Raw genomic sequence first — 20,984 nt, 5'->3', positions numbered from 1 at the left:
AGAGAGAGCCAGAGAGAGAGCCAGAGAGAGAGCCAGAGAGAGAGCCAGAGAGAGAGCCAGAGAGAGAGCCAGAGAGAGAGCCAGAGAGAGAGCCAGAGAGAGAGCCAGAGAGAGAGCCAGAGAGAGAGCCAGAGAGAGAGCCAGAGAGAGAGCCAGAGAGAGAGCCAGACAAAGAGAGTGTGAGATACAGCAACTCAAAGTGAATGAGTGAACTTTACCCTTCGGCCTGTGTACCCGCACTGCCCTGCCACTCACCGCTGCCTTGCCAACTCCATAAGCCACGTTGAAGGTGTAGCGCAGGCCGCCCATGGACGACACGTTGACAATCAGGCCCTGCTTCGCCTCCACCATCATCCGGGCTGCGTACACCGAGCAGATATAGTGGCCCCTGCACAACAAAGCAAGTGTGGTTGGGGAGGGGGGAGGTGTTGGGACACACTACGGCAGCGAGACCTCTTCCACTACTGCACTCCCCTCAATGCATCCCAATCTCCACCCCCCCCATCTCCACACGTGGGGCCAGGATCTCACCCCTGGGGTCCAGAGGGTGAGAAAGGTCAGTGACTGCCTCCGCTCCCACTCGGAGCCCTGGGTCCAGTACTCCACAGCGCCACCACTGGGAGGGGAGGATGTCATTGCAGTTTCTTACCCATGGAAAAGGAAATCCATGGCGTGGGTACGAGGACACGCCAGACTCGATCCAAGATGGCAACTTCTTGTGAGCTGTACCCAGCATGCCCTCTAGAGTCATAGAATCTACAGCACGGAGACAGGCCCTTCGGCCCAAACTGGTCCGTGTTGACCAAAAAGCCCATGTAAGCCAACCCCATTTGCCTGCATTTGGCCCATATCCCTCGAAACCTTTCCTATCCATGTATCTGTCCAAATACCTTTAAATGTTGACAATGTCCCTGCCTCAACCACTCCCTCCGGCAGCTCATTCCACACCCGTACCACCCTCTGTGTAAAAAAGCTGCTCCTCAGGTTCCCATTAATTCTTTCTCCTCTTAATTTAAACTCTCTAGTTCTCAATTCCCCAACTCTGGGAAAAGGACTGAGTGCGTTCACCCTATCCATGCCTCTCATGATCCTCTGCACCTCTATAAAATCATCCCTCAGTCTGCTTTGTTCCAAAGAAAAAAAGTCCAGGCCTGTCCAATCTCTGTCGAGAACTCAGTCCCTCAAGTCCTGGCAACATCCTTATAAACCTCTTCTGCACTCTCTCCAGTTTAACAACATCTTTTCTATAGCAAAGTGACCAAAACTGAACACAATACTCCAGGTGCGGCCTCACCAACGTCCTGTACAACTGCAACACAACTTCCTAACTTCTACACTCAATGCCCTGACTGATGAAGGCCAGCATACCAAAGGTCTTCTTCACTGCCCTATCTGTCTGTAACAAGTGTTGAACTTGCAGGGGCCCTGGCAGACATATTTAAAATGTCAGTATTCACGGGGGAGGTGCCGGATGATTGAAGGGTGGCTCATGTTGTTCCGTTGTTTAAAAAAGGTTCCAAAAGAAATCTGGGAAATTATAGGCCAGTAAGTTTGACGTCGGTGGTGGGCAAGTTTTGGAAGGTGTGATAAGGAATAGGATCTACAAATATTTGGATAGACAGGGACTTATTAGGGAGAGTCAACATGGCTTTGTGCATGGTAGGTCATGTTTGACCAATCTATTAGAGTTTTTCGAGGAGGTTACCAGGGAAGTGGATGAAGGGAAGGCGGTGGATGTTGTCTACCTGGATTTCAGCAAGGCCTTTGACAAGGTCCCTCATGGGAGGTTAGTTAGGAAGGTTCAGTCGCTAGGTATACATGGGGAGGTAGTAAATTGGATAAGACACTGGCTCAATGGAAGAAGCCAGAGAGTGGTTGTGGAGGATTGCTTCTCTGAGTGGAGGCCTGAGACTAGTGGTGTGCCGCAGGGATCGGTGTTGGGTCCATTGTTGTTTGTCATCTATATCAATGATCTGGATGATAATGTGGTAAATTGGATCAGCAAGTTTGCTGATGATACAAAGATTGGAGGTGTAGTGGACAGTGAGGAAGGTTTTCAAAGCTTGCAGAGGGATTTGGACCAACTAGAAAAATGGGCTGAAAAATGGCAAATGGAATTTAACGCAGACAAGTGTGAGATATTGCACTTTGGAAGGACAAACCAAAGAAGAACGTACAGGGTAAATGGTAGGACTCTGAAGAGTGCAGTTGAACAGAGGGATCTGGGAATACAGGTACAGAATTCCCTAAAAGTGACGTCACAGGTGGATAGGGTCATAAAGAGTGCCTTTTGTACATTGGCCTTTATAAATCGGAGTATCGAATATAAAAGTTGGAGTGTTATGGTAAGGTTATATAAGGCATTGGTGAGGCCGAATTTGGAGTATTGTGTACAGTTTTGGTCACCTAGTTACAGGAAGGATGTAAATAAGGTTGAAAGAGTGCAGAGAAGGTTCACAAGGATGTTGCCGGGACTTGAGAAGCTGAGTTACAGAGAGAGATTGAATAGGTTGGGACTTTATTCCCTGGAGCGTAGAAGATTGAGGGGAGATTTGATAGAGGTGTATAAGATTTTGATGGGTATAGATAGAGTGAATGCAAGCAGGCTTTTTCCGCTGAGGCTAGGGGAGAAAAAAACCAGAGGGCATGGGTTAAGGGTGAAAGGAGAAAAGTTTAAAGGGAATATTAGGGGGGGCTTCCTCACGCAGAGAGTGGTGAGAGTGTGGAATGAGCTGCCGGATAAAGTGGTTAACATTTAAGAAAAACTTGGACGGGTTCATGGATGAAGGGTGTGGAGGGATATGGTCCAAGTGCAGGTCAGTGGGACTAGGCAAAAAATGGTTCGGCACAGACAAGAAGGGCCAAAAGGCCTGTTTCTGAGCTGTAATTTTCTGTGGTTCTATGGTTCTAACTCCACCTTTAGAGAACCATGCACCTGAACTCCAAGGTCCCTGTGTTCCACGATACTCCCTAAGGTCCTACCATTCACCTCTAATACTATCTTTTACTCTTGTTCTACGCTTCCCTGGGCGGCATGGTGGCACAGTGGTTAGCACTGCTGCCTCACAGCTCCAGGGACCTGGGTTCAATTCGCAGCTCGGGTCACTGTCTGTGCGGAGTTTACACATTCTCAGCCGGTGTCTGCATGGGTTTTCTCCGGGTGCTCCAGTTTCCTCCCACAGTCCGAAAGGTGTGCGGGTTAGGTGGATTGGCCATGCTAAATTATCTCTTAGTGTCCAAAGACGTGTAGGTTAGATGGGTTAGCTGGGTAAGTATGTGGAGTTATGGGGATAGGGCCTGGGTGGGATTGTGGTCAGCGTAGACTCGATGGGCCGAATGGCCTCCTTCTGCACCGTAGGCCTTTCTGTGCAGATGAAACGCGATGACTCTATGTACGTCAATGAGCAGGGGAGGGGGAGGAGTGGACAAGGTCAGGGGAGGGGGAGTGAACGGGTGTCAAAGTGGCTCCCTCACCAAGTGGAGCTTCACGCGAACAATCCTGGGAGTGGAAGGATTGTCGTACGAGGAGCATTCAAGGACTCTGGGTCTGTACTCGATGGAATTTAGAAGGATGGGGAGGGCGCGGAGGGATCTCATTGAAACTTACAGAATACTGAAAGACCTGGTTAAAGCGGACGTGGGGAAGATGTTCCCATTAGTCGGAGAGATTCAGTTCAGAGGGAACATCCTCAGATGAAAGGGACAACCCTTTGGAACACAGATTTCTTCAGCTAGAGAGATTGGTGAACCTGTGGAATTCATTGCCACAGAGGAGGCCAGGTCGCTGAATGTATTTAAGAGAGATAGATAGGTTCTTGATCGGTTTTTGATTTGATTTATTATTGTCACATGTATTAACATAGTGAAAAGTATTGTTTCTTGCACGGTATATAGGCAAAGCATACCGTTCATAGAGAAGGAAACGAGAGAGTGCAGAATGTAGTGTGACAGTCACAGCTAGGGTGTAGACAAAGATCAACTTAATGCAAGGGAAGTCCATTCAAAGTCTGACAGCAGCAGGGAAGAAGCTGTTCTTGAGTCGGTTGGTCCGTGACCTCAGACTTTTGTATCTTTTTCCTGACGGAAGAAGGTGGAAGAGAGAATGTCCGGGGTGCGTGGGGTCCTTAATTATGCCGGCTGCTTTGCCGAGGCAGCGGGAAGTGCACAGAGAAGGTGGTAAGGAGTGGAGGGGGGTCAAACGTTACAGGGGAATAGGCGGGAGAATGGGTGTAGAGAAACTTATCAGCCACGATCGAATAGCGGAGCAGATTCAATGGGCCAAAAGGCCTAATTCTGCTCCAGTATCTTCTGGTCTGAAGTTCCCTAATGGGATCTGGGAAGCTCAACCTGGAAGCTCAGGTTGGTGGGAGGGCAGGGGTAAGACAGCAGATGTAGATGGGGGGAAAGGGGGGGGGGCTGGGAGGGAGAGAGAGAGAGAGAGAGAGCGAGAGGCAGCGAGAGCGAGAGACAGCTGGACCTCAGCTGCCGTACTCACCGCAGACCCACATCATTGACCACATCCCAGAACGAAGGTGGCATCTCCCAGAATTTCTTCTCATGGTCAGAAATAATTGACTAGGGAGGAAAAGGGAAGATTAAAAGCCCTGAAACGAGGGCGCAGACAGGCATCCCATTTAACCCCTTCTGCAATGGGCCAGGCTTCATTCGCCACGTCCTGTCCTGGCTTGTTCCGGATCCTATCGACACAGTGGTTAGCACTGCGACCTCACAGCTCTAGGGACCCAACTTTTATTCCCGGCTTGGGTCACGGTCTGTGTGGAGTTTGCACATTCTCCTCGTGTCTGCGTGGGTTTCCTCCGGGTGCTCCGGTTTCCTCCCACAGTCCAAAGATGTGCAGATTAGGTGGATTAGCCATGCTAAATTGCCCCTTACTATCAGGGGGATTAGCAGGGTAAATATGTTGGGTTACGGGGATAGGGCCTGGGTGGGACTGTGGTCAGTGCAGCCTTCATGGGTCGAATGGTCTCCTTCGGCTTTGTAGGGATTCTATCCGACGCCCCCCCAAACTCCAGCCAGAAGAAAAAGTTCCTCTTTCTCTCTCCCCCTCCCTCTCGACCCCAGTGAAATCTTTAAGTCCCCCGCTTCCCTTCCCCCTCGGTTAGCTCACCCCTCAATTCCCTTGAGTATATACTCAGCACCCGGGTCAATCGAATCGCTGAGTCGCCAGCACCATGCGGGTCCCCGGCCCGGAATTTCAGCCCTACCTCCACCGCCGCGTAGGCGTTGTTGACCAGAACGTCCAGCCGGCCTCCCTGTTCCTGCTCGACCCGGCCAAAGAGCGAGCGGATCTGCTCCTCGCTGGAGGAGTCGCACACCACCGGCACGCAGCGGCCTCCCCGCGCCTCGACCTGCCGGGGGAAAGGACAGAGTGAGGGACTCTGCGACACAGGGGGAGGGGAAAAAGGAGCATCTCAGCAGCCCGGTCACACACTAACCCCCACCTACTGACCTTACGGTGACGTTCCCGAGACATCTGCCTTTCCCCTTCCCCCCCCACCCTCCCCTCCCCCCCCCACCCTCCCCTCCCCCCCCCACCCTCCCCTCCCCCCCCCACCCTCCCCTCCCCCCCTACTGACAGCAGCATACAACTATTTTTCTTTGCAGAATCTTGAGAGGCATAAAATGGCCGCCGAGGTTCCCCGCTAGCGGCGGTCATGGCCTTTCCGCCCGGCTTCTCTTTTTTTCTCTGCAAAGTGACGGGGACCGCACTGCAAAAATCCCACGATGCACTTCGTCGCCATGGAATTTACAAAATGGCCGCCGCATTTGATAGGACATTTCCTGCTCTACAAAATGATTTGATTTATTCTTTGTCACGTGTATTAGTATACAGTGAAAAGTATTGTTTCTTGCGCGCTATACAGACAAAGCATACCATTCATAGAGAAGGAAATGAGGGAGTGCAGAATATCGTGTTACAGTCATAGCTCGGGTGTAGAGAAAGATCAACTTAATGTGAGGCAAGACCATTCAAAAGACTGACAGCAGCAGGGAAGAAGCTGTTCTTGAGTCGGTTGGTACGTGACCTCAGACTTTTTATTCTTTTCCCGACGGAAGAAGGTGGAAGAGAGAATGTCTGGGGTGCGTGGGGTCCTTAATTATGCTGGCTGCTTTGCCGAGGCAGCGGGAAGTGTAGACAGAGTGAATGGATGGAAGGCTGGTTTGCGTGATGGATTGGGCTACATTCACAACCTTTTGTAGTTCCTTGCGGTCTTGGGCAGAGCAGGAACCATACCAAGCTGTGATACAACCAGAAAGAATGCTTCCTATGGTGCATCTGTAAAATAGTTGGTGCTAGTCATAGCTGACATGCCAAATTTCCTGAGTCTTCTCAGAAAGTAGAGGCGTTGGTGAGCTTTCTTAACTACAGTGTTGGCATGGGGGGGACCAGGACAAGTAGTTTGTGATCTGGACACCTAAAATCTTGAAGGTCTCGACCCTTTCTACTTCATCCCCGTTGATGTGGACAGGGGCATGTTCTCCTGTACGCTTCCTGAAGTCGATGACAATCTCCTTCGTTTTGTTGACATTGAGGGAGAGATTATTGTTGCCGCACCAACGGCCGTCGCATTTGACACCGTGACATTTCCCGCTCTACAAAATGGCCACTGCATTTGACGACAGTATAAAATTGCACTCAGGGTGAGGACTCGGTGGGTAGGTTGTCCAAAAGGTTTACAGCCACAGACCCATCGGCAAGGGAATGTAAGCTGCTGCCTTCAGAGTCAAACACCTTCCGATTAAACAGGACACTGCCGTGGCCACATCTGGAGCAGAGTGCACAGTCTCGCTCTCCTTACCAGAGGAAGGACATAGGAGTGCAACTGAGGTTCACTGGACTGCTTCCTGGGATGCAGGTGATGGTCCTATGAGGACTTGGCCTACATTCGGGTCAGTCTGTGCAGAGTCTGCACGTTCCCCTAGTGTCTGCGTGGGTTTCCTCTGGGTGTCACAGATCATAGAAACACTACAGTGCAGAAAGAGGCCATTCGGCCCATCGAGTCTGCACCGACCACAATCCCACCCAGGCCCTACCCCCATATCCCTACATATTTTACCCACTAATCCCTCTAACCTACACATCTCAGGACACTAAGGGGCAATTTATATCATGGCCAATCAACCTAACCCGCACATCTTTGGACTGTGGGAGGAAACCGGAGCACCCGGAGGAAACCCACGCAGACACGAGGAGAATGTGCAAACTCCACACAGACAGTGACCCGAGCCGGGAATCGAACCCGGGCCCCTGGAGCTGTGAAGCAGCAGTGCTAACCACTGCTAACCCGCTTAACTCCCACAGTCCAAAAGATGTGCAGGTTAGGTGGATTGGCCGTGCTACATTGTCCCTTAGTGTCCAAAGATGTGCAGGTTAGGGGGATTGGACGTGCTAAATTGCGCCTTCGCAGAACCGGCGTGGAACACGATGGGCCGGGTGGCTTCCTCCCACACCATCACTGTCCTGCGGCGGCGGTCCCGCTCCTCGTGGAATCCTGCCGTGCACAAAATGGGCGCCGCCTGTCCCAGACTGCGTCCCGCTGGCCACCGAAAGCTTTGAGGTCGGGAAGGCACGTGTTTTTAAAAAATTGTTCCTCTCCAGCTGCCGCTCCAGTCCCGCATCTGTCCCCTGGTGCCCCCCACCCACCGCCTCCCCCCCCCCCCCCCCGACCCACCACCCCCTCTCCCCTCCCCCCCCCCGGCCTCACCTCCTTGGCCGCCGTCTGCAGCGTGTCCATGTTGCGGCCGGTGATGTAGACGGTGGCCCCGGCCTCTCCCAGCTGCAGGGCGATGCCTTTCCCGATGCCCCGGGAAGCTCCAGTCACAATGCACACGCGGCCCAGCAGCGCCCCGGCCATCTTCCTGCTGGAGGAGGAGGAAGGGGTGCGGGGGTTAGAACCAGATCCTCACTCAGCGGTTGACTCACAGCTCATTAATGTCCCCCCCCAGAGTGTAAACCATCAAGAACCCTCAGGCCACACTTTGACCAGTTGGGGACAGATCAACATTCCCCCCTCCCCCACTGGTTTGGCACGGTCCAGCATTCCCTCCCACCTCACCTCACATTTTGACCAGCCCATCAATTCCACCACATCCCATCTCCCCCGGCTCCCTGGCCAATATGGTATTGTCCATTATTCCCCCTCTCACAATTCGAATGGTTTGGTACTGCCCATTCCACCCCCCAGCCACCCCCTCCCCCCAACCAAGACCGGTTTGGTACTGTCCATCATTCCCCACTCACCCCCGGACCAGTTTGGTACTGCCCATCATTCCCCACTCCTCCCCCCGACCGGTTTGGTACTGCCCATCATTCCCCACTCCTCCCCCCCGACCGGTTTGGTACTGCCCATCATTCCCCGCTTCCCCGCACCGACCGGTTTGGTACTGCCCATCATTCCCCGCTCTCCCCCGCCCCCCGACCCGTTTGGTACTGCCCATCATTCCCCGCTACCCGCCCCCCCCCAACCAGTTTGGTACTGCCCATCATTCCCAGCTCCCCCCCCCCACCGACCAGTTTGGTTCTGCCCATCATTCCCCACTCCCCCCCACCGACCGATTTGGTACTGCCCATCATTCCCCGCTCCCCCCCACCGACTGGTTTGGTACTGCCCATCATTCCCCGCTCCCCCCCACCGACTGGTTTGGTACTGCTAAACTGCTAAATTCTCCCTCAGTGTTACTGGAACTGGAGCCCGAGTGGAGTGACTGGGGGATTTTCACAGTAACTTCATTGCAGTGTTAATGTAAGCCTTACTTGTGACTAGTAAATAAACTTTAGGATGGCGCTCACCTCTGACAGTTCATGTCTGCAGTTAACAGTGCCTGGCTCATCCTGTCTATCAGTCTGTGACCTTTGCACGCCCTAATAAGGCTCCCTCACTGAGTCCCTCATTGCGGAGTTTGCACTGTCGCTGCATGTCTGCCCTCTCTCTCTCTGCACTCTCTGCCCACTGCCCTCTCTGTCTCTGCCCGCACTACCGTGTAACACAAGTGGAAAAGTGCACCTTTCAAGTCCACCTGACTCACCCTCAAGTGTTTCCCATCAACTGTGTCTGCAGGGCACCTGGTAAGACATGACCCGAGACCTCTGTCTCTGTGCCACCGTGCCGTGCTTTGATTTATTATTGTCACATGTATTGGTATAAAGTGAAAGGTGTTGTTCCTGATTGTTGTCCCACAAATGGCGACACAGTGGCACAGCGGTTGGCATTACTGCCTCATAGCGCCAGGGACCCGGGTTCAATTCCCGGCTCGGGTCATTGTTTGTGCGGAGTTTGTACGTTCTCCCGTGTCTGTGTGGGTTTCCTCCGGGCGCTCTGGTTCCCTCCCATACTCAAGATGTGCTAGTTAGGTGGATTGGCCATGCTAAATTGCCTCTTATTGTCCAAAGATGTGCTGGTTAGGCCTCTTTTAGACAATTCTAGTTTCTGTGGAACATTCTTTCCTATTTCAGTCCAAAAAAGCTGTGAACTCCATCCCACACACTCTCCCTCCATTCTCACTCTGCTGTATCTAATATTCACCCTCCCAATTCTCCTGAAGGTGCTGATTGAGGCTGATTGACAGATCCATGCTCACTGCTTCCTGTCCTGGACACAGAGAGCTGGAAATCTCCATGCAGGCTGCCAGATATATGATTGGACTAACAATGTGTGGAATATACAGGCTGGGGGAACAATGAGTGGGGGCGGGGCTCCCGGGCCCGCACGCCTGAACCCGGAGACATCACTCGGAGCAGAGTGATTGCTGTTGGCTGATTCAGGCAGGACTTAGCCTGAATATATATTTTTCCCTTCCTTGGGAAAAAGACTGTGTTCATCCTCTCTAAGCTCCTCATGATTTTATTCACCTCAATAAGGTCACCCCTCATTCTCCTGCATCCCAAGGAATAAAGCCCTAGCCTGGCCAACCGCTCCCTATAACTCTGGCCCAGTCGTCCTGGCAACATCCTAGTAAATCTCTGCACTCTTTCCAGTTTATCACTGTCTTTCCAATAACAGGCGACTAAAACTGTATAAAATACTCCAAGTACTCATCTCCAAACTTCATGGCCTGGGACTCGGCTCCTCCCTCTGCGACTGGTTCCTAGATTTCCTGACCCACAGACTGCAGTCTATAAGGATAGGCAACAACACCTGCTCCACGATCATCCTCAACACCAGTATCCCACAAGGCTGTGTTCTCAGCCCCCTACTATACTCCTTATACACCTATGACTGTGTGGCCAAATTCCCCTCCAATTCAATTTTCAAGTTTGCTGATGACATCAACGTTGTGGGTCGGATCTCAATGACGGGACAGAGAACAGGAATGGGATAGAGAATCTGGTGAACTGGTGTGGTGCCAATATTCTCTCCCTCAACGTCAACAGAACGAAGGAGATAGTCATCAACTTCAGGGATGTAGTGGAGAACGTGCTCTTGTCTACATCAATGGGGATGAAGTAGAAATAATTGAGACCTTCAAGTTTTAGGTGTCCAGATCACCAACAACCTGTCCTGGTCTCTCCATGCCAACAACACTATAGTTAAGAAAGCCCACCAATGCCTCTACTTTCTCAGAAGACGAAGGAAATTTGACATGTCAGCTACAACTCCCACCAACTTCTACAAATGCATCATAGAAAGCATTATTTCCGGTTCTAGCACAGCTTGGTATGGCTCCTGCTCTGTCCAAGACTGCAAGAAACTACAAAGGGTCATGAATGAAGCCCAGTCCATCATGCAAAACAGTCCCTCATCTATTGAGTCTGTCTACACTTCCCGCTGCCTCGGCAAAGCAGCCAACATAATCAAGGACCACACGCACCCTGGACATTCTCTCTTCCAACTTCTTCTATTGGGGAAAAGAGACCAAAGTCTGAGATCATGTACCAACCGACTCAAGAACAGCTTCTTTCCTGCTGCTATCAGATTTCGAATGGACCTACTTCGCATGAGATTGATCTGTCTCTACACCCTAGCTATGACTAACACGACATTCTGCCCTCTCTCCTTTCCTTCCCCATGTACGGTATGCTTTGTCTGTTTCGAGCGCAAGAAATAATACTTTTCACTGTATGCTAATACATGTGACAATAATAAATCAAATCAAAAGATGCAGCCTCACCAACGATTTAAACAATTGTAACAACGTCCCAACTCCTACACTTCATGCCCTGACTGATGAAGGCCAGTGTGCTAAACACCACCTTCACCACTGTCAACCTGCGATGCCACTTTCAATGAACTATGCACTTGTACTCCTAGGTCCCTCTGTTCCTCAACACTCTCCAGGGCCCTCCCATTCACTATACAAGTCTATACCCTGGTTTGACTTTCCAAAATGCAACACCTCACACTTATCTGTATTGAAGTCCATTTGCCAATCCTCAGCACACTTCCCTAACTGATCAAGATCCCCCTGTAATTTTTGATAACCTTCTTTGCTAACAATGATGTCTCCTAATTTAGTATTATCCGCAAACTTACTTACCATGTCTTGTACATTCATATCCAAACCATTTATATAAATAGTGAATAACAAGGGTCCAAACACCAACCCGAGGCGCACCACTTGTCACAGGCCTCCAGTCCGAGATACAACCTTCGACCATCAGCCTCTGCTTCCTACCATTGAGCCAATTCCGAATCCAATTTGCTAGCTCTCCCTGGATCCCACATGACCCAACCTTCCAGACTAGCCTGCCATGTGGGACCTTGTCAAAGGCCTTGCTAAAAGCAATATAATCAACATCTACTGCCCTATCCTCATCCATCCTCTTGGTTACTTCTGACAAACACTCAAAAAGATGTATCAGACATGACTTCCCATGCACAAAGCCGTGCTGACGACCCCTAATCCCTTGACTATCCATATGTTGGTAGATCCTGTCCCTCAGTCCCCTCCAGTAACTTACCCGCCACTGTTGTCAGGCTCACCGGCCTTTAATTACCAGGCTTCACTTTGCAACCCTTCTTAAACAATGGAACAACATTAGCCACACTCTGGTCTTCCAGAACTTCACCAGTGGAAAGGGATGAAACAAATATCTCTACAAGGGCCTCTGCAATTTCTCCCCTAACCTCTCACAAAATCTGAGAATGCACTTGATCAGGGGATTTATCCACCTTAATGCACTTTAAAGCTGCAGATACCTCCTCCTTGGTAATAGGCACAAGACATCACCACTTATTTCCTTTATTTCTTTAACACCCATGATGTTCTCCTCAATAAACACCAAGGAGAAATATTCCGGCTCAGGTCACTGTCTGTGTGGAGTTTGCACATTCTCCTCGTGTGTCTGCGTGGGTTTCCTCCGGGTGCTCCGGTTTCCTCCCACAGTCCAAAGATGTGCGGGTGAGGTTGATTGGCCATGCTAAAATTGCCCCTTAGTGTCCTGAGATGCATAGGTTAGAGGGATTAGTGGGTAAAATATGTAGGGATATGGGGGTAGGGCCTGGGTGGGATTGTGGTCGGTGCAGACTCGATGGGCCGAATGGCCTCTTTCTGTACTGTAGGGTTTCTATGATTTCTATGATTCTATGACGTTAAGATGGAAGCTCAATCCCCCTCAGCATCTTCATCTGGATGTTATCCAAAACCACATTAGGAAGGGGAATGATATCCAAAATGTCAGACAGTAACGGGGTATAATGAATGATGCTGCAACAGCTTTTAACACCAGGGTTGTTAATACCATTAACTTAGCCACTCTGAAGATCAGATCTTAACCATACATTTACAACATATGGTCAGGCCCTAAAGTCTCACGTACAAATGATCAATCAAATTATTAAAGAAAGTAAAATTGTATTAAGTGAATCTACTGAATGTATAATGTATGGATCTTGGTTGGTGGAACAAGCCAGAGAGATTATATAGTATATTGCTAAAGGAAGATGCACTGCAGCAATTCACCAAGGCTCCTTAGGCAGCACCTTCCAAAGCCACGACCACTTCCATCTAAAAGGACAAGGACAGAAGATAAAAGCAAAATACTGTCGATGCAGGAATGTGAAACAAAAACAGAATATGGTGGAAAATCTCAGCAGGTCGGACAGCATCTGGGGGGAGAGAATAGACCCAATGCTTTGAGTCCAGATGACCCTTCATCGGAAGGGCAGAAGATACATGGGAATACCACCACCTGCAAGTTCCCTCCAAGCCATTCACCATCCTGAATTGGAAATGTATCACCATTCCTTCACAGTCACCGGGTCATAATCCTGGAATCCCCTCCCTAACGGCATTGTGGGTGAACCCACAGCACGTGGACTGCAGGGTTTCAAGAAGGCAGCTCACCGCCACCTTCTCAAGGGCAGCTGAGGATGGGCGATAACTGCTGGCCAGCCAGCGCTGCCCATGTCCATGAATCAATTAAAGAAAATGGTTCCCTTGTAGTTAACAGACCAACACCTAAAGGCTGTGCCCACTTATCCATTTAATATGACTATGTGTCAGGGTAGAGAGCTGGTACAGGTGCAGCCAGTGAGACATCAGTGTGAATGGTTCAATAGGAGGAATACTACTCCATTCAATCCAGAGACACTTTCTGATTTTGCTCACTTCTTTGTCATTCTTGTTGAGCCAGTGTGACGGCCTGAGCAATTCAAACCCGATGAGCTGAGTGGGTGTTCACTGCATCACAGATCTGATCTTGTCCCAAAGCCTTTCCACACTGTCTTCACTGGAGTCTGTGAGAGTGAGGTGGGAAGAAAGCTACACCTGCAATTGGTCTGAATCATAGAATCCCTACAGTGCAGAAGGAGGCCATTTGACCCATCGATGTGTACCGACCACAATCCCACCCAGGCCCTATTCCTGTAACGCCACATATTTACCCTGCTAATCTTCCTGACACTAAGGGGCAATTTAGCATAGCCAATCAACCTAACCCACACATCTTTGAACTGTGCGAGGAAACCAGGGCACCCGGAGGAAACCCACGCAGACACGGGGAGAAAGTGCAAACTCCACACAGACAGTGACCCGAGGCCAGAATTGAACCTGGGGCCCCTGGTGCTGTGAGGCAGTGGTGCTGAACACTGTGCCGCCCGTTCTCTTGCCCCTCTATCCTGGAGAATGTGAATGTGAAATCTTCTCCTGAGTAGCACAGGAGTGAAGGGGACTTTTAAAGAAAACACTTCAAAACATTCTGAAGCTCTGTTTGAAATACAGCGATCTTACCAGCGACACATATATCCAATATTGAAATGAGAAACAGGGTTTTGAACTTTGTGTGTGTAAATCCTTCCCTTCTAACCCAGATAAAATTAATTTACACAATCCATCCCTGTCAGGATAGGAATTCACAACATTCTCTCCTGTTGACAGGGAGCACCGTGCACACGCACTGCTCTGCATTAAACAATGAAAGATGTGTTGGGTTTGCATGGACAGAATATCCTGCAGATGCTTCAAATCTGAAATAAAAATAGTCAAAGCCCCAAATAGTCAACAGGCCCGGCAGCTTCTGTGGAGGCAGAAACAGAGTGAAACATACAGTCAAACACCCACATGAATCCGGAGCAGCAGTGGCCCCTGCTCCAGCATTTGATAAGATCCCGGCTGAGCTGATTGTGACCACAACTCCACTTTCCTGTCTACCCCCAACACCCGCACCCCAAAAAAAACCCTTAGACTCTCTTGTCAATCAAGAATCCATCCATCCTTTCCTTACCTTTTCTCCCCCTTTTATTTCCCTTCCCCCTTTTCCCATTTTACCTCTCTCCCACCCATTCCCTCTCCCCCTCTCCCCACATCTTCATCTGTCACAGCTGATTTTAGCTCCTCTGCCGTTGGCCATTCACACCCTTTATTCTCTCGATGGACTGCCATTGGCAGCTCTTTACCCGAGTTTCTGTGGCTGTGACTCATTTTTCATTCCCTCACCCTGCAGTATAAATATCTCCCACTTTCTATGCCTTTTAGCTTTGACAAAGGATCATCTGGACTCGAAACATCCGCTCTTTTCTCACTTTGCAGATGCTGCCAGACCTGCTGAGATTTTCCAGCATTTTCTCTTTTGGTTTCAGATTCCAGCATCCGCAGTAATTTGCTTTTATCCATTTAATCAGTCTTAAAAACATGACTCTGTCTTCACTGCTCTCTGGGGAAGAGAAACCAATGACCCTCTGAGAGAAAAAACATTTCAATCTCTCTGTCTCAAACGTCTCAAGTCGAGCTCGCTCTCCAGTGCCACACAGAGAAAGCCAGGCCTGTGAAGGAGGGAGAGAGGGAGATGGGGAAGAACAAAATGAAAGGTCTGCAAACTGACAAAATGATTCACGGCTCAATACCAAAGCGAGTGGTAATGGGACAAGTAAAGTCACAAAAGATGTTCTGGATGAGGTGTGAATAGCAGCAGTCTGAATACGAAGTAAAGAAAACAAAAGGTGAAAAAAGCAACAACGAAACACAGAACGCAAAGGGGGCAGAGATTGTGGTGTAAAATTGTTGAACTCAGTTTTGTTCCGAAGGTTGTAAGATGCCTCTTTCAGTTGCGGGAAATATATTTCCCAGTTCGATGACAGGTCACAGTCAGTCTGTTTCTCTCTCCACAGAGGCTGCCTGACTTGTTGAGTGTTTCCAGCCAAAAGAGAAAATGCTGGAAAATCTCAGCAGGTCTGGCAGCATCGGTAAATAGGGAAAAGAGCTGCCGTTTCGAGTCCAGATGACTCTCTTGACAAAAGCAACAATTTGCTTTCATTCATGAGTATTTCCAGCGTTTTCTGTTTTATGTCACAGAGAATGTGTAAGAATTGTCACACCGGGAACAGATGTCTCTTACTCGGGACACTCCAGCTCGGGTCTGGGTGGGGGGATAATGTTCACTGTTTTATATTTGTGTCTGGTGCGAATAATACCTTAGATTAAATGGAGAACCTTTTTAAAACTGAGGAGAGTAACTGCATTTGGGCGCTGACTTTAAACAACACTAACCAGCCCGGGCTGCTGGAGAAACATTTAGGGATTTGTGAGCAGTCAGTTCCGGCTGGTTTGAAGTGAAATCCTGTCGGTGCTGCGGCAAATCTGAACTCAAACCAGACAAACTGGAACCGCTGGGTTAGAGATTCCGGGTGTTGGGATGTGGAGGCTGGGGGAGGGGGAGATGACGGTGAAACTCTGAGCCTGACTTTAGACAGGGTGAGCGGGGTAAAGGGGAGGAATGACAGAGTTAATGTGGGAGTCAGGGACAATAGCAGAAGGTGGGAAGCTCTGGAAAGGAGCAATGGGGGTAAAGGCCATGAAAGAATGCTTGTTTAAATGAAGATAAAAGCAAAATACTGCGGATGCTGGAATCTGAAACAGAAACAGAAAATGCTGGAAAATCTCAGCAGGTTTGACAGCATCTGTGGAGAGAGAATGGAGTTAATGCTTCCAGTCTGGATGATCACAGATGTGACCAGACCTGCTGAGGTTTTCCAGCACTTTCTGTTTTTGATTAACTGAAGGTTCAGCAGGGAAAGAAGCAGGGAACTGAACACACTGGACCCAGGGGGAGGGGTGACCCAGGATAAGGGACAGGCGCAGCTCAGTGAGGCTCTGCAATGTCCACCAACACATCCACATTCAGACCTTAGAGCGCCAAGGGGGAGGGGAAGGAGAAACTATTTGGGGCACAGCAGGAGGTCACCCCTCCCCCCACTCTGGGGTTCCACATCCCTCCCACACCTGGATAGGGTTGGCTCAAGGTGCAGGAAGCTGCAAGCTGAGAGGCTGAGCTGTGAACTGGGCCGGGTTGGGGGTTTGAGTGACAGTCCTGGGGCTATATCAGGACAGGAACTGCCACAGATTCCCCCTTTTTCCTGGGACGTTTCAGTGGAGCTGTGTTGGTGAGTGTTTGTAATCTCTGTCTCGGTAATGGGGGTGGGTTGTAGATTGCTGTGAGTGTTAGACTAAATAACCTCTCCTCATGCTGCCAGTTCCAGTCTGCAGACTCCACCTCTCAGTCCAGTCTGCTGCTCTGTCTCTGTCTCTCTGTACTTTGCTGCAGTGCTCCACATTCTGAGCAACATCCAGTCCATTGTTATCGCCTGAAATTTGCGGCAAACTACCTTCACTGTGGCACAGCGGTTAGCACTGCTGCCTCATTGAGTCTGGGTTCGATTCCAGCGGTGGGTGACTGTCTCTGTGGAGTTTGCTCAGGAAGAAGTCTCATAACACCAGGTTAAAGTCCAATAAGTTTATTTGGAATCAAAGCAAATTACTGCGGATGCTGGATTTGAGACCAAAAGAGAAATTGCTGGAAAATCTCAGCAGATATGGCAGGATCTGTCAGGAGAGAAAAGAGCTGATGCTTCGAATCCACATGACCCTTTGTCACAGCTTTGACAAAGGGTCATCTGGACTCGAAATGTCAGCTCTTTTCTGTCCTTACAGATGTTGCCAAACCTGCTGAGATTTTCCAGCATTCTCTCTTTTGGTTATTTGGAATCACGAGCTTTCAGAGCACTGCTCCTTCATCAGCGCTCTGAAAGCTTGTGGTTCCAAATAAACCTGTTGGTCTTTAACCTTATGTCCTGAGGCTTCTTACTGTGCTCACCCCAGTTCAGCGCTGGCATCTCCACCTCATCTGTGGAGTTTGCACAATCTCCCTCTGTCTGTGTGCATTTCCTCTGGGTGCTCCGGTTTTTTCTCATAGCCCAAAGATGTGCAGGTTAGGTAAATTTGTCCCTTGGTGTCCCAAGATATGTAGTGTCTAATTTGATTTATTATTGTCGCATCTTCTGGGATACAGTGAAAAGTATTATTTCTTGCGTGCTATAGAGAAAAAAAACGTAAATTGATGGAGTACATGGGGGAAAGGAAAAGAGTCGGGTGCAGAATATATTGTTGCCGTTGCAGGCAGGGTGAAGAAAAAGATCAGTAGGAGGATTAGCAGGGTAAATGCGTAGGTTTACGGGTGGAGGGGGTGTGCCTGGGAAAGATGCTCTGTCGTAGAGTCAGTACAGACTCGATGGATCGAATGGCCTCTTTCTGCACTGTCAGGATTCTATGATTAGTGAATTACGGCGAATAACTTTTGAATGGAGGGGTTTCTGAGGCGCAGAGCATTGTGGGAATTGTGACCGCCATTAGTCAGTGACTGACTCTAAATGTTTAATTGTAGACTGAGGGCAGGTCAGCAACCTGAGCCCTCAATTCTGTTTGTGACTCTCACAGGCTGCCTGGCCTGATGAATATCTCCAGTATTTATTTTCTTTGTCCCAGAAACAGTCTCTACAGAGTTTTGTTTCTGTGTTATTGGTTTATAAGTTCGAGTTTAGAAACGCAGTTAGGAGCTGGCATGAATCAGGTTGTCTGTTGGATGCAGAACTCAGTTCCTGCACTCCCCCGTGTGGGTTTTATTTATTGTTGTTTCAGTCTGAACTCTATTCATAACTTGCCTCTCAATTCTGCTGCGTTTTTCCAGCACCTTTTAATTTTAAGTGGCACCTTAATATCTGCTTAGTACATAAGTACACATCACAAATTCAGAGGAATGTATTTTTAAAAATTAATTAATCTCAATTGCACAGATAGTTTTCTATTATGTCTTTGATTGATAATGGCGCCATTAATTCCCTGGTGCCCCAGCGGGCTTGAAAGTGTCCCATTCATTCCGCAGGAGCCGCTTGCGCAAGCACACTGCTGTATCTGGAGCATGCGCAGTGTCACTTTGCTCAGAGCTCTGCGAGTCGGGGGACTTTTTTTCAGCGGGTGAGAGTCAGCGGGGCGGAGGGAGGAATGGAGCCGGGAGTCGGGGTGGGGAGGGAGGAATGGAGCCGGGAGTCGGGGTGGGGAGGGAGGAATGGAGCCGGGAGTCGGGGTGGGGAGGGAGGAATGGAGCCGGGAGTCGGGGTGGGGAGGGAGGAATGGAGCCGGGAGTCGGGGTGGGGAGGGAGGAATGGAGCCGAGAGTCGGGGTGGGGAGGGAGGAATGGAGCCGAGAGTCGGGGTGGGGAGGGAGCGGAAGCTTCACAAACACCCGCTGGAGGCCGCAAGGCCCGAATAAGAACATGTGGGTCCCGGGTTTAAAGCTCCCGGGCTTTTATCCCGGGAAGAAGTCTCACAACACCAGGTTAAAGTACAACAGGTTTATTTGGTAGCACAAGCCACTAGCTTTCGGAGCGTTGCTCCTTCATCAGGTAAGTGGGAGTTCTGTTCACAAACAGGGCATATAAAGACACAAAATGAGTTTGTGTCTCTGTATGCCCTGTTTGTGAACAGAACTCCCACTTGCCTGATGAAGGAGCAGCGCTCTGAAAGCTAGTGGCTTGTGCTACCAAATAAACCTGTTGGACTTTAACCTGGTGTTGTGAGACTTCTTACTGTGTTTACTCCAGTCCAACGCCAGCATCTCCATATCATTTTTTGCTGGGAACAGGCCCCGGTTTTCGGCCGCCATCTTGTTTCAGCGGGGAATGAGAGCACATGCTCTCGGGCTGGTCATAATGGGCGTGGCTTCAGGGGGCTCGGTTCAGAACCACTATCTTCAGGGGGACAATAGGTTGCAGGGCGCATGCGCAACTATCCAAGAACATCGGAACAAGAACATAAGAATTAGGAATGGGAGTCAGTCATTCGGCCCATCGAGCCTGCTGCATCATTCAATAAGATCATGTCTGCTTTGGAGAGGCTGGATAGACAGGGACTTTTTTTCTCTGGAGCATAGGAGGCTGAGGGGTGATCTTATAGAGGTCTATAAAATAGTGAGGGGCACAGTTCAGCTATAGTCAATATCTTTTCCCAAAGGTAGGGGAGTCTAAAACTAGAGGGCAGAGGTTTACGGTGAGAGATACAAAAGTGTCCAGAGGGGCAATTTGTTCACACAGAGGGTCATAGAGTCAGAGAGGTTTACAGCATGGAAACAGGCCCTTCAGCCCAACTTGTCCATGCCATCCTTTTTTTTAAAACCCCAAAGCTAATCCCAATTGCCCACATTTGGCCCATATCCCTCTGTACCCATCGTACCCATGTAACTATCTAAATGCTTTTTAAAAGACAAAATTGTACCTGCCTCTACTACTACCTCTGGCAGCTTGTTCCAGACGCTCACAACCCTCTGTGTGAAAAAATTTCCCCTCTGGTCACTTTTGTATCTCTTCCCTCTCAACTTAAACCTATGCCCTCCAGTTTTAGACTCCCCTATCTTTGGGAAAATATATTGACTCTCTAGCTGATCTGTGCCCCTCATTATTTTATAGACCTCGATAAGATCACCCCTCAGCCTTCTACGCTCCAGAGAAAAAAATCCCAGTCTATCCAGCCTCTCCTTATAACTCAATCCTTCAAGTCCCGGTAGCATCCTGGTAAATATTTTCTGCGCTCTTTCTAGTTTAATAATATCCTTTCCATAATAGGGTGACCAGAATTGCACACAGTATTCCAAGTGTGGCCTTAACAATGTCTTGTACAACTTCAACAAGACATTCCAACTCCTGCATTCAATGTTCTGACCAATGAAACCAAGCATGCTGAATGCCTTCTTCACCACTCTGTCCACCTGTGACTCCAGTTTCAAGGAGCTCTGAACATATACCCCTCGATCTCTTTGTTATGTAACTCCCCCCAACGCCCTACCATTAACTGAGTAAGTCCTGCCCTGGTTCAATCTACCAAAATGCATCAGCTCGCATTTGTCTAAATTAAACTCCATTTGCCATTCATCAGCCCTCTGGCCCAATTGATCAAGATCCTGTTGCAATTGGATAGGGTGGTGAGTACTTGGAACAAGCTGCCAGAGGTAGTAGTAGAGGCGGGTACAATTTTGTCTTTTAAAAGGCATTTAGATAGTTACATGGGTATGATGGGTAGAGAGGGATATGGACCAAATGTGGGCAATTGGGACTAGCTTAAGGGTTTAAAAAAAAGGGCAGCATGGACAAGTTGGGTCAAAGGGCCGTTTTCCATGCTGCAAATCTCTATGAATCTATGACTTTGCTCCCCCCACCCCGTCCATACCCATGACTTTCTTGTGGATCAGAACCTCAGCTTTGA

The 20,984-nt window shown here is 49.4% G+C and overlaps 2 protein-coding genes across 3 annotated transcripts in view; one reads left to right on the top strand and one right to left on the bottom strand.

Annotated features, from left to right (window-relative positions):
• Window positions 1–20,984, bottom strand: part of LOC144483028 (dehydrogenase/reductase SDR family member 1-like) — a 340,453-nt gene that overhangs the window by 23,041 nt on the left and 296,428 nt on the right. Inside the window, exons 2-5 of one of the 2 annotated variants that reach the window (XM_078201863.1) lie at window positions 7,728–7,884; window positions 5,226–5,369; window positions 4,496–4,575; window positions 256–388 (exon numbers count right to left, since the gene is read on the bottom strand). In XM_078201863.1, the coding sequence (XP_078057989.1) occupies window positions 256–388; window positions 4,496–4,575; window positions 5,226–5,369; window positions 7,728–7,877 (507 nt within the window). In that variant the 5' untranslated portion in view covers window positions 7,878–7,884. Of the gene's footprint in view, window positions 1–255; window positions 389–4,495; window positions 4,576–5,225; window positions 5,370–5,607; window positions 5,699–7,727; window positions 7,885–20,984 lie in introns of those variants that run through there. The other variant, XM_078201865.1, reaches the window with a different exon arrangement.
• Window positions 1–20,984, top strand: part of LOC144483026 (uncharacterized) — a 128,984-nt gene that overhangs the window by 45,900 nt on the left and 62,100 nt on the right. The gene's annotated exons all lie outside the window — the stretch shown is intronic.

The sequence above is a fragment of the Mustelus asterias genome, unplaced genomic scaffold, assembly GCF_964213995.1.
Source record: "Mustelus asterias unplaced genomic scaffold, sMusAst1.hap1.1 HAP1_SCAFFOLD_44, whole genome shotgun sequence".
Lineage (NCBI taxonomy): Eukaryota > Metazoa > Chordata > Chondrichthyes > Carcharhiniformes > Triakidae > Mustelus > Mustelus asterias.
The sequence above is the reverse complement of the archived record's forward strand: the minus strand, read 5'-3'. Positions and strand labels throughout refer to the sequence as shown.